General features: G+C 47.3%; 1 protein-coding gene across 4 annotated transcripts in view; it reads right to left on the bottom strand.

Moving 5' to 3' along the window:
• Nucleotides 1-13,463, bottom strand: part of itsn1 (intersectin 1 (SH3 domain protein)) — a 50,964-nt gene that overhangs the window by 16,734 nt on the left and 20,767 nt on the right. The window contains exons 14-24 of one of the 4 annotated variants that reach the window (XM_031558934.1): nt 13,019-13,159; nt 12,627-12,714; nt 9,474-9,613; nt 7,331-7,417; nt 5,001-5,113; nt 4,505-4,704; nt 4,183-4,301; nt 4,000-4,014; nt 1,425-1,744; nt 821-1,019; nt 206-411 (exon numbers count right to left, since the gene is read on the bottom strand). In XM_031558934.1, coding sequence (XP_031414794.1) covers nt 206-411; nt 821-1,019; nt 1,425-1,744; nt 4,000-4,014; nt 4,183-4,301; nt 4,505-4,704; nt 5,001-5,113; nt 7,331-7,417; nt 9,474-9,613; nt 12,627-12,714; nt 13,019-13,159 — 1,628 coding nt within the window. The remainder of the gene's footprint in view (nt 1-205; nt 412-820; nt 1,020-1,424; nt 1,745-3,999; nt 4,015-4,182; nt 4,302-4,504; nt 4,705-5,000; nt 5,114-7,330; nt 7,418-9,473; nt 9,614-12,626; nt 12,715-13,018; nt 13,160-13,463) is intronic. The other 3 variants (XM_031558935.2, XM_031558936.2, XM_031558937.2) reach the window with 3 other exon arrangements.

Here is a 13,463-nt window from a genome sequence, read left to right as displayed (position 1 = left end):
GACACACTCAACTACCACATACATCAAGGTAGATGGTTCAAATATTCAGATGTTTCAATTATTTATTCAAAAGGACATGCCAATATTGCTTTTTAAAAGCAATTCCTCCCATAATTCCATTTCCTCCTTCCTTATTCCCCATCAGACAAACTGCCCTTCACACTACACTTAACCCCACCCCCACACCCCACCCCCGTCTCCGTACCTGATGGACTTGCGCACAGGGCCTGAGATGAGCTTGACATAGGACTTGGGGAACCAGCCCCTCTGGCCCTGCACCTCGCCGAACCACCACATGTCCTGCTGCTCCAGCACCGTGATGATCTCGTTCTTGTTGAAGTTCAGGTGGTTGTCCTTCTTGGCCCGCCACGGGTACAGGGCCTGCGCCTGCAGTCCCTCCACCTTCTCTCCCTGACGGAGGACAAGACAGTCAGTCACAGCCGGAACCGGTAGAAATAAAGAGAGAGACATGTAGAAATATATGGGATATGTAGTACGGTAGGTGAAGTGTCAGACACACAGAGGCATAGCAGGTGATCGAGATTAAGGGGGAAAAGAAAATGAATGTGAGACGCGTGTGTGTGTGTGTGTGTGTGTGTGTGTGTGTGTGTTTGTGTGTGTTTGTGTGTGTTTGTGTGTGTTTGTGTGTGTTTGTGTGTGTGTGTTGCGGGCGGAACACAAGAAAGAGGGAGTGGTGTGCTACAAAGAGGCACAGAGGGACATGTGCGTGTGTGTGTGTGAGTGTGTCTGTGCATCTTCACGTGTGTGCATGTGTGTGTGTGTGTGCGTGCGTGTATCTCTGCGTGTGTGTGTGTAGTACCTGTCCCAGTACGGGCGAGGGCGAGGATCCGCTGAGGGTGGCGGGGGTGAAGGCTGAGCGCTGGCGCAGGGGGCCTCCACTGGGCACAGACAGGCTGGGCTGGGGGGGCTGGGGGGGTGGGGCTTGGGTCGGGGCCGGCTGAGAGGGCCACGCATCCCAGCCGTCACTGTCCGGCTTCTCCACCGAGTTAGAGGGCCACCTGTACACACACACACAGATATCATCCAGAGATCACAAATGAGAACACAACATAGAGACACTAAAATACACACACACAAATAATTCAAAGATTCAAAGATCACAGCAAAAACATAGACACACACATATCCAGACATTCACAGACCACAACACACACAGTCATACACGTAAGTGCTGGTAAAGTAACGTTATGCTTAGGTAAAAACAGAATGTAAAACTGACTTTTTCGACTTTGAATGATTAAACAAGCATGTCGGTGTGACCTTAGGCCTGACTCACGTCGTGCTGTAATCGTTGCTCATTACAGTTGTATATAAACCGATGAATCTCCCTGTGGTGATGTCTTTGTGTGTGTGTGTGTGTGTTTTAAATAAGCATGTCGCTGTGATCTAAGGGCTGCACTCACGTCGTGCTGAAATCTGCCCAGTTACTAGAGGCCGAGGACGAAGAGGAGGCTGCGCCCGGGGCCAGGGCTGCAGCTGATTGGACAGGGGGCAACTCAGGGAGCGGCGGCTGGATGGAGGTGGGCGCGGCGACCGATGTGGGCGTTATCCGGGGGTTGCCCAGCTTGGGTGGGGGCGCAGAGGTGGCCGCCTCGGAGCGGCGCAGGCTGAGCGGCACCTCGGATTCCGAAATCTTCTCGGCGTAGTTGGCGGGGAACCAGCCGGTCTTTCCCTTCAGCTCCCCCCCGAGCCAGCCAGGCTCTCCAGTCTGACACTCGTCCACCTGTGGGCCAGTGAGTGACAGTGAGGCCTGGGACACACCGCTTAGTGTACAAGCCACTTAATGTGCTTATGCAAATGAGAACACATTCTTAGTGAGCAAGTACAGGAAAATGGTGCAACAAATGGACGCAATAGTATGAGAACTTGTGTGATGGGATAACCATGAAAGCCCATATTTGCGATGCTCTGGTGCGATATGGCACGGGGCAGACACTGAAGCATGAATACACGTTTGTTCTTCCTTTCCTTTTAGTTCTGTCTGATCTGCCAGCGGATTCAGGGTGTCACCATTTCAGTAGACATTATTTTGGGACGTGACCGTACAACACTATACTCCTAATGAAAGAGCAAGGCAGGGTTGGAAGGTGAGAAGATGACAAAATCTCTGAATATGTAATATATTTAAAATATCACGAATAACCCAAATAGCCTTTGGCTGTATACATCTACAAATAAACAATGTTTGTAGTGACCTCTCCAACTGAGGCTCATGCTTTCATGTGATCCGTGAACATTTACATGAAACACATTTTCTTGTATACATACACAACCCATACCACTGTGTACTGTTACTCATAAGGAGCCTGACACTTCTCTATGACAGTGGGACCACAACACAGACACGTATGCAAAGCAATGGAGACGAGCACAGCAGGCAAATGGGTAATGTTGCAGAAATGATTTGGTGAAATATGAATTTAGAAAAATAAAAATACAGCTACGTGCTACCTACGATAACTGTACTGAGCAGTTCTTTACGGCGCCAGTGTGGTTAGTACGTCATCTCCTGTTCATTTATCTCTTAAATGTTTTTGTTTCCTTCTGTGAAGCGCATTGTGTTACCTCCTGGTATGAAATGCGGCGTACAAATAAAGTTTGATTGATTGATTGATTGATTGAGCTGACAAAGGTAAACAAAACCTGGAGGCAGTGAGCCTGCTCTCACGCTGACAAACTCCTCCTTCAGAAAAGCTTGGCTTTGTCGTATTTTTATCTACTTATGACTGTATTGTTGAATAATTTGTGCATTGCTGGTACTGGAACATGGACATCTCAACAAATAGAGGTAGCAGTTAGAGGAGAAGGCTGCCATACGGCAGAAGGGCCCTTTTCTTCTAAATCACGTGGCAGACATGCCTTTTCTTATAAACCCCGTTGTAGAGACACCTTTTCTTATAAAACTCATGGCAGAGATATGTTTTCTGATAAGATACACTTTCTGATAAATCACGTGGGCGTCTGAGGATTTTGACTGAGTCATGGCCTCCAGATAGGCCCCTCTGAGGGGTCATGGCGGGGCCACGGGTTCCTCTAGACGCTTCTGAAATGCCACGAGACAGGCAGTTTCCAGACACCATACCTGAAAACGCTGAGACACCTGTTATCACAGGAAACTGTGCAATATGCACACTGGCAAAATAGATGCAATATGCACGCTGGCAAAATAGATGCATTATGCACGCTGGTAAAATAGATGTACCAATCGTCCCTCGATGTGGTTAAAACTGATGAAGTAAACAAGAACAGGGAAGAACAAAGGGGGTAGATCTATAAAAAGGGCACAGGGACTCAGTCCTCAGGTTATTTACTTGATCGCTCTTGCCGTATGCTTAGAGTTTTTGAGATGCTCCATGGACCAGCTCAGCAGTAGTTAACTCTTCTGAATTAAACCGTTCAGTATATTCATACCTGTTTGCCTTGAAACGTTTCTTGAGATATCTTAGAATTTTCCACGACAGCTTTTAGGCGACTAACTTTTGATAGCTAGCCTTAGAACGAAGTATGCAAAGACTGCTTCCATTTATCCTAACCCCCGAATCTAAGCCACTGTCAAAACAACATCACCAGAAAAAAATGCAACGAAAACAAAACAATTAAAAACTTCTACTAAAACGAAGCAGGCATATAACAGTGAGACACACTGGCTGCCTTCAGGTCCTCTATTTTAATCAGGCCTGGAGGTTTCATGTCATCATTGCTTGTAGCATGTTGGTTATTTTTTTCTACTGTAAACTTTCTCTCATGCCAACACATGTAATGTGTTTTTGAAAGTTTAGTTCCTGGAAATTCTCAGTTCCTCATCTGTGGCAGACTGTCAGGCCCTCAGCACCAATGAAAGGGCCTCGTGTGGTCCCTCATTGGCCCTGATATACTTGGGAGGTGGGACTCTAACATTGCAGACCAATGGGAGCAAGCAGAATGCAGCCGGGTGAGGAGGATGATTGGATGAGGGAGAGTTTGTGAGCCTGCACTTACCCACTCCCCCTTCACCTTCAGAGCGAGCGTAGGAGAGAGCCAGGGGCAGAGGTTAGTTAAAGGGCAGCGTCTATCATTATCATGAGTGTACGAAAACAACCCCCCCCCCACGCACGCACGCACGCACGCACCCCCACACACACACACACACCCACCCACACACCCACAGTGTGGGATCCTCACCATGACAATGTCTCCAGGCTGGATGGTGATTTCATCATGGCTACGAGCGTCGAAAGGATAAAGCGCTCGATAGTAGACCACTTTTACCGTCTCCTGAAAGGAGCCTACTGGGGTCTTATCTAGGAGACACAAAGACATTAGAAATCAGAAAAAAATAACTTTCTATCTCTCTCTCTCTCTCTCAAACACACACACAAACGTTTACAAACACAAAATCAGGTCACACACATACACCACTGAAGTGCCATCACCACCATCACCTGTAACATACTCTCCATTCTTACACACACACAGACAGATACACACACAGGCACACACACACCTCCCGTGGGCCATGGCGACTGGCCCAGTAGTTTTGGCTGTGGTTGTGGTGGTGGCATGAAGAGCTGGCTGAGTTTGTCCTGCGTGTCCTTGTGTGTGGGTGTGTCCTCCTCGCTCACACTCACACTGCTCAGCCAGGCCTGTGCCGGAGGGGGCGTGGGGGTGGGGGCCGGTGACACCCCCTCGTCTGTGCCCGACAACCTAGAAGGATCAAAGGTCAATCAGTACAGAGATGCTTAAGTGCTTCAGACGTCAGGTGTAACTTCAAGGAGTGGTATGTTAGAGACACACATACCCACAGGAACCCTCCTCTACTAACGCCACACACACACACACACACACACACACACACACACACACACACACACACACACACACACACACACACACACACACACACACACACACACACACACACACACACACACACACACACACACACACACACACACACACACACAGACACAGACACAGACAGACACACACACAGTGATCACCTGGCCTCAGGCAGCTCTACTGACTTCCTGTCGGGGATGGGCTGGGCATCCTCCAGCGACTCCATCTGCTTGAGCCGCTGCTGCTGTTGCTTGGCGTGGATCTCCCTGAGCTCCTGCAAGGCATGGTGGGATAGAGGAGGACAGGTGAGGGGAGGAGGCATGGGGAAAAAGGGGGCGCAAGGGGGGCTGTTTCTGCTCACGGTGACATCAAACACACACGGACACACACACACACACACACATCCTCTCTCAGTCACACACACACACACTCACACAGACGCGTGCGCTATCTGCCGCTGTTACCCTGCAAGCGCCACTCAAAACTCAGGTGCCACTCTCTTCTGTATTTCCCCTCTAAGTCCCCAACAGGAGCTAGTCTCCTCTCTGCTCTGCCTTTCACACCTGCAGGCAGGATAACTGTACCTGTGTGTGTGTGTGTGTGTGTGTGTGATGACTGTCTGTGCATTGTAGGTTTATGACTGAGTGTAGACATGTGTAACATTATGTACTTCTTTTGTGAATAAATGTGTGACTTAATGTGTGTATTTACGCATCACTGCTGTAGGTTGTTGGATGTGTTGAGCGCTTTGAGACACACTTGCATGGAACACGGGGTGACGGACGGGTGAGCTCACGAGGGGCCGCAGCAGTGGCTGCTGGGAGGCTCCTGCTAGCCACCGTTGTCACGGAAACAGAGCTCACAGTTACCATAGAGAAAACTCCAGGGCGTGGCGGGGTGGGGCGGGGGGGGTTACAGTGTGTCAGCAACCAGGGCACAACACAACACTGCTTATGTGTGGGGCTCCCTAGTAAAAACTAGTAAAAATACTACAACTCCCATGCTTCTACACCACATGAGAAAACTACATTTCCCACGCTGCTAACCTACATGCAAAAATATGTCTTGTGTCAATGTATATGTATCAATAATATGCACATGCACCCTGGTTAAGATTTGAGAACACACTAAAAACGGTATGGAAGCATGGATTCTTAAGTCTGCCATTCCATGTGCACTATATGTTGACATAGAGAGAATGTCCCAGAGTATAAGTATTCCAATAATTATTTTAACAAAACATCAGGAGTCTCAAATCCTGCTTCCTGGGGTCACATGCTAAGAGCTGGGATAAATCGAGAGATAAAATTGTAGATTTTCAGCGCGGGATCAAGAAGCCAGCTTCTCTGCTACTACTACTGCTACTGCAAGTATCTGACCCTACAACAGACTCTGAGCACACCCACACAGACTCTAAACACACCTACACAGACACTCCACCACCAATCCCACAAAAGCAAAGACAGGACATAAAACACATCGAAAAGATCACTTCAAGCCACAGGCACGAGGAGCTAGTACCAACCAGTTAGCATTAAAAGCACACACACACGCGCACCCAAACAAACGCAATCTTACATACACACACACCAAGCTGACAAACCAAAGCCGGGTCACACTTGGAGAGGAGCACACACCGTTAGACCTCATGAACCGGACTGGTTATTATCATCATCATAGTCAGTCATCATCACCACTTTATAGGCTGTGCAAATGATGCCGAATTCAGGCAAGAGTGATCTCATCTCTTTAAGGAGAAAAGATGGCCTAAAGAACTAAGTCTGTTTGCTGCTGAGCTTACAAAGAGGATGAATGACATTCTGACATTACTAATTTAGTGCCTCAAGCCCAATGTCTACACAACTCACATAGTGCATCCAACTACTGTAGCTACAGGCTGTAATGTCACTGAACCAAACACTCTAACCTCTTGAGAACACCGTCACTCGTCCCCCTCTATCCTATACTTACAAAGATGGACAAACACCAAAACAGTTACCGTCATATTAGCCACAGCAAAACAATTATAAACCTATTACTGAATAAAAATGGCCAAATTGAAATCAAACCAAATTAGTCCCAAAAATCTAATTGAAATGGCCCTAAAGCCATATAATAACAATTCACCACATCCAGGTTCATGCGGAGATAAGAAAGCTGGCAGTGACACACACAGTCCACAGGGCATCTAACTACTGCACTCCCTGTAGACCGGGGGGGGCTGACCTGGAGCAGGCCTTTCCCCCTGTCTTGGGGGGGGGGGGGGGGGGGGGGGGGTTGTGAGGCTTTAGGTGCTGCGGCATTGGGGCATTTGTGGGAGGCATTGGGGTGAAGTAGCATAGCGTTTTTTGGATGGTGGTGGGGGGCGTAAGGTGTGGCAGGGGGCAGGAAAGCTTGTGAGAAAGACTGTGTGAGTGTGTGTGTGTGAGTGAGTGTGTGTGTGTGAGTGAGTGAGTGTGAGTGTGAGTGTGTGGTGGGGCAGAGGGGAGACCTGGAGGTAGTGCCCTATGCGCCTGAGACAGGCGGACAGGGAGGAGAGGCAGTCCAGCAGAGCCCCGTTCGCCATCGAGCCCTCCCACTGCAAGAGATACACACACGCACCCGACAGGGCACGGGTCAGACAGGCTGCTGCCACACGGCTGGAGGGGTGTGTGTGTGTGTGTGTGTGTGTGTGTGTGTGTGTGTGTGTGTGTGTGTGTGAGAGAGTGTGTATGTGTGTATGTGTGCTTCAGTAAGTAGGGGTGGAAAAGGGTCTGACTGTGTGAGTGTGTGTGTGTGTGGGTGGGAGTGTGAGCGTCTGTGTGGGTGGGTGTGTGAGTGTGTGTCACCAAAATCCACAATAAACAAATCAGATAAATAAATAAAATCACATCATTTTTCTGCGTCTTAATTTTAAATCAGCATTGCGAATATAAGCCAAAAAGCCGAGAGGCCTGTTCTCTCTGTCTCTCTTCTTCTCTGTCTGTCTGTCTGTCTGTCTTTGAGTGTTAGTTCAACAGACTCCCCTTGGGGTGAGTAGTGTTACCAGATGGGGAAACTACCAACTTAGCAAGAGGCACAGACCAGACCACAAACCAGGCTGGGCAGTTTTAGGGTGGGGAAGGATGCAGTACTCTGAAGAACCAGAGAGGGGCAGCAGAGAGCAGGTGCAGTGCTGTTGCAGAGATGCAGAGGAGGTTTAAGTCAGGGTCAGAGAGTCAGGGTTTGAGAGGGGTAGTTGGGGCAGGGCGGGGGGGTTATTTGGGCAGGCAGGCGTACGGGTGTCTCTCTACCTGTCTGCACCTCGGTTCGTCCAGGGTGAGCTCCAGGTGCAGGCTCTCTATCCGGGAGGTGCGCTCCTGGTAGAAGCACCCCAGAGACTGTCCCAGGGGACCCGGGTGGGCACGGTGGCAGGTGGGGGGGGGGGGGGGGGGGGTTTGCCAGGAGCACGGGGTCGTGATCATGAGTCGCATGGGCATTTAAGGGTTCGGGGTGAAGGGGGGAGGGGTGAGGGGGGGGGCACAGCCAAGCCACACAGAGACAGGGACACGGTGGGCGCAGACACGGCCAGGTGCGAGGAGGGTAGGTGGGCACACAAGTGGGCACGGGACAGAAGGGGGGGTGACAGAGCAGAGTGAGCGACAGTCAGAGACGGTGAGAGGAGAAGACAGGGCCCTCCAGTGCTGAGAAACTCTCTGTCTCTTCTCACTGATACAATAACACAGAGGGAAGAGGACAGAGAACACAAACAGACACATACATACATACATACATACCAACACACATACACACTCATACAAACATGTGTCATACAGATGCACAAGTACACATGCACAGGCAGACACATACGCCAAACCTGTCTGTCTCCCTCTTACCCACACACAAACACACCACACAAAGTTACAGGCTAAAGACCAATTCAGTCCAAATCCCAATCCCCTGTCCACATAAACACACACACACACACACACACACACACACACACACACACACACACACACACACACACACACACACACACACAGAAACACAAGGGGAATGGCAAACTACAGAAGTCAGTTAGAGACAGCAGTGCTGTTATGGGATAAGTCTGAGCTCGTTGATTTGATTTCTGCTGATGGGCTTTGACGAGTAGGAGAAAGTATGTGTGCGTGTGTGTCTGTGTGGGTGTTTGTGTGTGTGTGTCCATAGTGTTGCAACTGTGTCCAAAGGAGGCGAACAAGCTGAACTGTACGCTAAAAGGCCTTACAGGTACCTACAGGTGTTCATCGCCTCCATACATGGCTATGTGTTTCAGGAATGGCCATGGCATGCCAAAGTATGTGTGAGTGCGTCTGTATAACTGTTCTTCAGAAACTTCAACTGTTTACATGCGTCTACCTATGCATGCATGTTCTATTTCTCTAATATGAAAGCTAAAGGTGTGTGTGTGTGTGTGTGTGTGTGTGTGTGTGTGTGTGTGTGTGTGTGAGAATGTATGTATATGTCTGTTCCCCTACCTTGACCTGTGTGTTGATGACGTAGGTCTGTGTGTAGCTGTGTGTGTGTGTCTGTGTTTGTGTGTGTGTGAGAATGTATGTAAATGTGTGTTCCGCTACCTTGACCTGTGTGTTGAAGACGTAGGAGTGTGTGTGTATGTTTATGTGTTCCCCTACATTGAGCTGTGTGTTGAAGGCATCTATCTCCAGCAATTTGGCGCGCGTCTCCTGTTCCACCTCATCCAGCTGCTCCCTCAGCTCCTGCCGCGCCGTCTCCTTCACCTGCAGCACCCTCTGCAGGTTCGACAGGGAGTCTCCTGACACACAACGCAGGGGGCAAAGGGGAAAGGTCAAAGGTCCGTTGTGGTATGGAAGCAGACTTGAAGGTGCAATATAGAGTTTTTTGTAAAAATGTTTCTACGCCAACTGTATCTACCATATGCATTTCTGAAGGGATAAGTGAAAAGACATTTCCATAGATCTTGATTCTTAACCGTGTTAATTGGCCAAGTAAGTCTACACATACAAGGAATTTGACTCCGGGTTTAGCGGCTCTCAATGCACTTACAAAGAAATGTACAACACAACAGTTTAGAATAAAATAAATAAATATAATATATTGATAATTATTAAGGATTTTTAGATTTCTATTTGCATTGTTAGGTCTAGAAAATAGTAAAGGGAATGCAGCATAAAGTTTAAAGTGGATCAACACAATCCGTCACAAACAAGAACCCTGGGAAACACGGTCAAAGCATTTCCAAAGTCATGATGTTTTGTTGTAAGTCTAGAATCACTTCTGGTTTTCACAACAAAAACATACCGACTCCTTTCACATCCTTACAGCCACAATATTCAAATCAATGAGCATACTACGTGCTGTTAGCTCCCATTCAAATCAATGAGCATGCTACGTGCTGTTAGCTCCCATTCAAATCAATGAGCATGCTACGTGGTGCTATGCCAAATGCAGCTACCCGAGGGAAACCACTGAACACTAATTCTTCGTTCCACCCAATTGATCACATATATATCGTAAACCACTAATTCCAGTCTAGAGCTTGTAATCTAATTCCATAAATCAACTCGGACGCTGAGAACATGCAAGAAAGCACCAGCAATGTCAACATCTGTTGATGCATTTGTGCGAAAGCTACACCAGAATCCACACTGAAACTGTTTTTCAGGGCAAATATTTGTGACCTGTGCGGTTTCTATTGACGGGGTTTCTTAGGCCGACACTCTTCTAGACAAAGACCACGAGGCGAATCAAAGGTTTCTGGAGGTGTATTTCAAGGTGCTCCTGCAGGGAGTCAATACCAACATCAAGTAGAGGCAGGCAAAGACTAAAGATGCACCACAGTGTTACAGGTTAAATACCAGTCAATCATGGGAGGATACCTTGGGGGTGATAGGTCAACATTGGGGAAGGTTCTACAGGTCAAGGTTGGGAAGGGGAGGTGAGTGGGAGGGGATTTTCTTATGGAGGAACACACACAGGCCCAAAATGGTGGACAATGTGTATTCCTCCACCTGGGGCAGGGGGATGTCTGCTGGGGCCTTTAAACAAAGGTGTACTAAGACTATCAATAGACATGGCACACACACACACACACACAAACACAGGAGAACATGCCTGCAATGCAATGTAAGTCTATAAATTAATGGCAATATCAATTTCCATCACTATTAATGTTTTGTGGCTGCTCAAGCGACATGAAACCACTTTGCATCAAAGCTAGAGTCTGCAACTTTAGTTAATGGTTTCCTACATTTTCCAGAAGAGTTTCTCCCATTACATACCATTCTAAAAGCACCAGGTATCACCCATCCTCACAACATGTCAATCATCACGGTCATTATTTCTCTGTACAGACTGTTGACAGATTGCCATCGCCACATCAGATGCACACAAAGCTGTGCCGATTGCTTTGAGATTGGATGGGAAATTAATTCTGTTTCTGTGAAATGCATCAGGAAAATATGTTGGCCTATTTATATATCAATATTACTCATGGTTGTTGGTTCAAATTAGCTTTCGCGTGAACATCATTGCGTTCGCTTGGCCACGATGTGCGGTGGAAGCACGGCCCATAAGAACCCACTGACGTTTGGTGTGTAAAGGATCCCATGGCTGCTCGAGGTACACTTCATTTAAATGTAAAAAAGATCAACATTTATTGTACAATAGCCTTTGAACTCAGCATTTTCAGACACTCCTGGACATCGGCTTCACTGGGAGTCTATGAGAGGTCTAAATCCAGTTTGTACAGGTAAAAAAAATATCTAGAGGTTGATTGGACAGTAGACTTTCAAAAATGTGTTTTTGTATATGGAGATGGGAAGATTTCACTTAAAGGCTGGACTAACCACTACGGCAGGCGTAATGGAGATTTTTAAAGAATTTTTAATTTAAAGAAACTTTTTTGCAATTTTTTTTTAGTTCATCTTTGCTAACAAGCACTCTGACTGTTATTTGAGATTGTATTCTGCACTGGAACATTCCGCAGTTCAGTGATAAGGTGGTCAGATGGATGCAACTGCTTTCCCCTCCTTTTCCCTCCCTGTCTGGGTCGAGACTTCTCCCTTGAGTCTTGGAAAACAAGCTGTCCTTGACCTGGAGTAACGCTGCTCCCCAAGTGCAGTCTTACACCAGCAGGCCTCAATGCCCAGTAACTTTCCACTGAAAAACGTGTAATCACCAAATAGGAGAAAAACTGGGTGTGTCTTTTATTCAGGGCTCCTGTCAGAGAGCTGGGTCCACACTTCCAAGTTGGTAATCAACTTTTAAACTTTTGAGTTGATCTAAATTCAAAATGGAGATTTTCACCACCGCAAGTGGAAAGGGTCAAATATGGAGGTAACACATACAAGCGTGGTAGGCATGACACAGTCCCTTACGTGTTTCTCATCATTTACTGTGCAGCTTTAAAAAAAAATAAAAAATAACTTTTAATGCAGACTTCTGAATTTGTTAAGTTTTGTTTGATTTGCAAGTATTGGGTGGGGTAGTGTTTAATGACTGGAATTAAGAACTGGCTATCTAGCTTACATTATGAGAATGCAATGCTAGCTAGCTTACTCAAACTAGCTAGGCTTAATTTTAGTGAATATTGCGTCATTTCGACGAGTTGGCTGACGACACACATAATATCAGTTTGTGTATTTTTGCTGTCTCAACTGTGTCTCACGTCTTTAAAAGCACCAACCACCACTGACACACACATACAAAGGGGTATCAACAACTGATGGACACACCAGACACACAATACCTGTAACACTGGCAGGCAAATACACACACCTATATCCACACACACACAAAGCTCTTACTGTGTAGGCTGTTCTGCTGGACCTGTTTCAGCTGGTCGTTCAGACATTGCTTATCCGGGATCAGACGACCCAGCCACTGCTGAGACTCCTGAGAGACACACACACACACACACACACACAAACAAACAAACAAACCAGGCGTGTTAAACAGGTCAGATAAAGAGCATCAAGATGGGAAGAGCGACAAACACAGATTCATAGGAAGATAGGGAGGCTGCAGAGAATGAAGATGATAAAGGTGAAGGAGATAAGACAGTCAAGAGAAATGGAGACAGAGAAGGAGGAGAAGAGATAGATATAAAGAAAGAGAATTTAATTTTGTGTGAGTATATGTGTGTTTGAGAGAGAGAGGGACAGAGTGTGTGTCTCTGTGTGTCTCTGTGTGTCTGTACCTGCAGCTGCTGCTGTAGTGTGGTGATCTCTGCGATGCGGAGTTCGCGGGTCTTGTTAGTGTTCTCAATCTCCTGCCGCTGAGTTGAGAGACGCGAGCGCAGGTCCAGCAGCTTCCCATCCAGCTGTGTTTTCTTATCACTCTAAACACACACACACACACACACACACACACACACACACACACACACACACACACACACACACACACACACACACACACACACAACAAGAGAGAAAACAAGACACAAAATGTTGCAATGTCTCCTTTCACAAGTCCAAAATCTTATCTGAACCTACAACGGTGTTGCACATATCTCCTCATTTAACATCGTGTGTGTGTGTGTGTGTGTGTGTGTGTGTGTGTGTGTGTGTGTGTGTGTGTGTGTGTGTGTGTGTGTGTGTGTGTGTGTGTGAGTGAGAGCGAGAGTTGCATGGTTGCATGTG

This window comes from Clupea harengus, chromosome 21 (assembly GCF_900700415.2).
Source record: "Clupea harengus chromosome 21, Ch_v2.0.2, whole genome shotgun sequence".
Classification (NCBI taxonomy): Eukaryota; Metazoa; Chordata; class Actinopteri; order Clupeiformes; family Clupeidae; genus Clupea; species Clupea harengus.
This window is presented reverse-complemented; position numbering and strand designations above follow the sequence as displayed.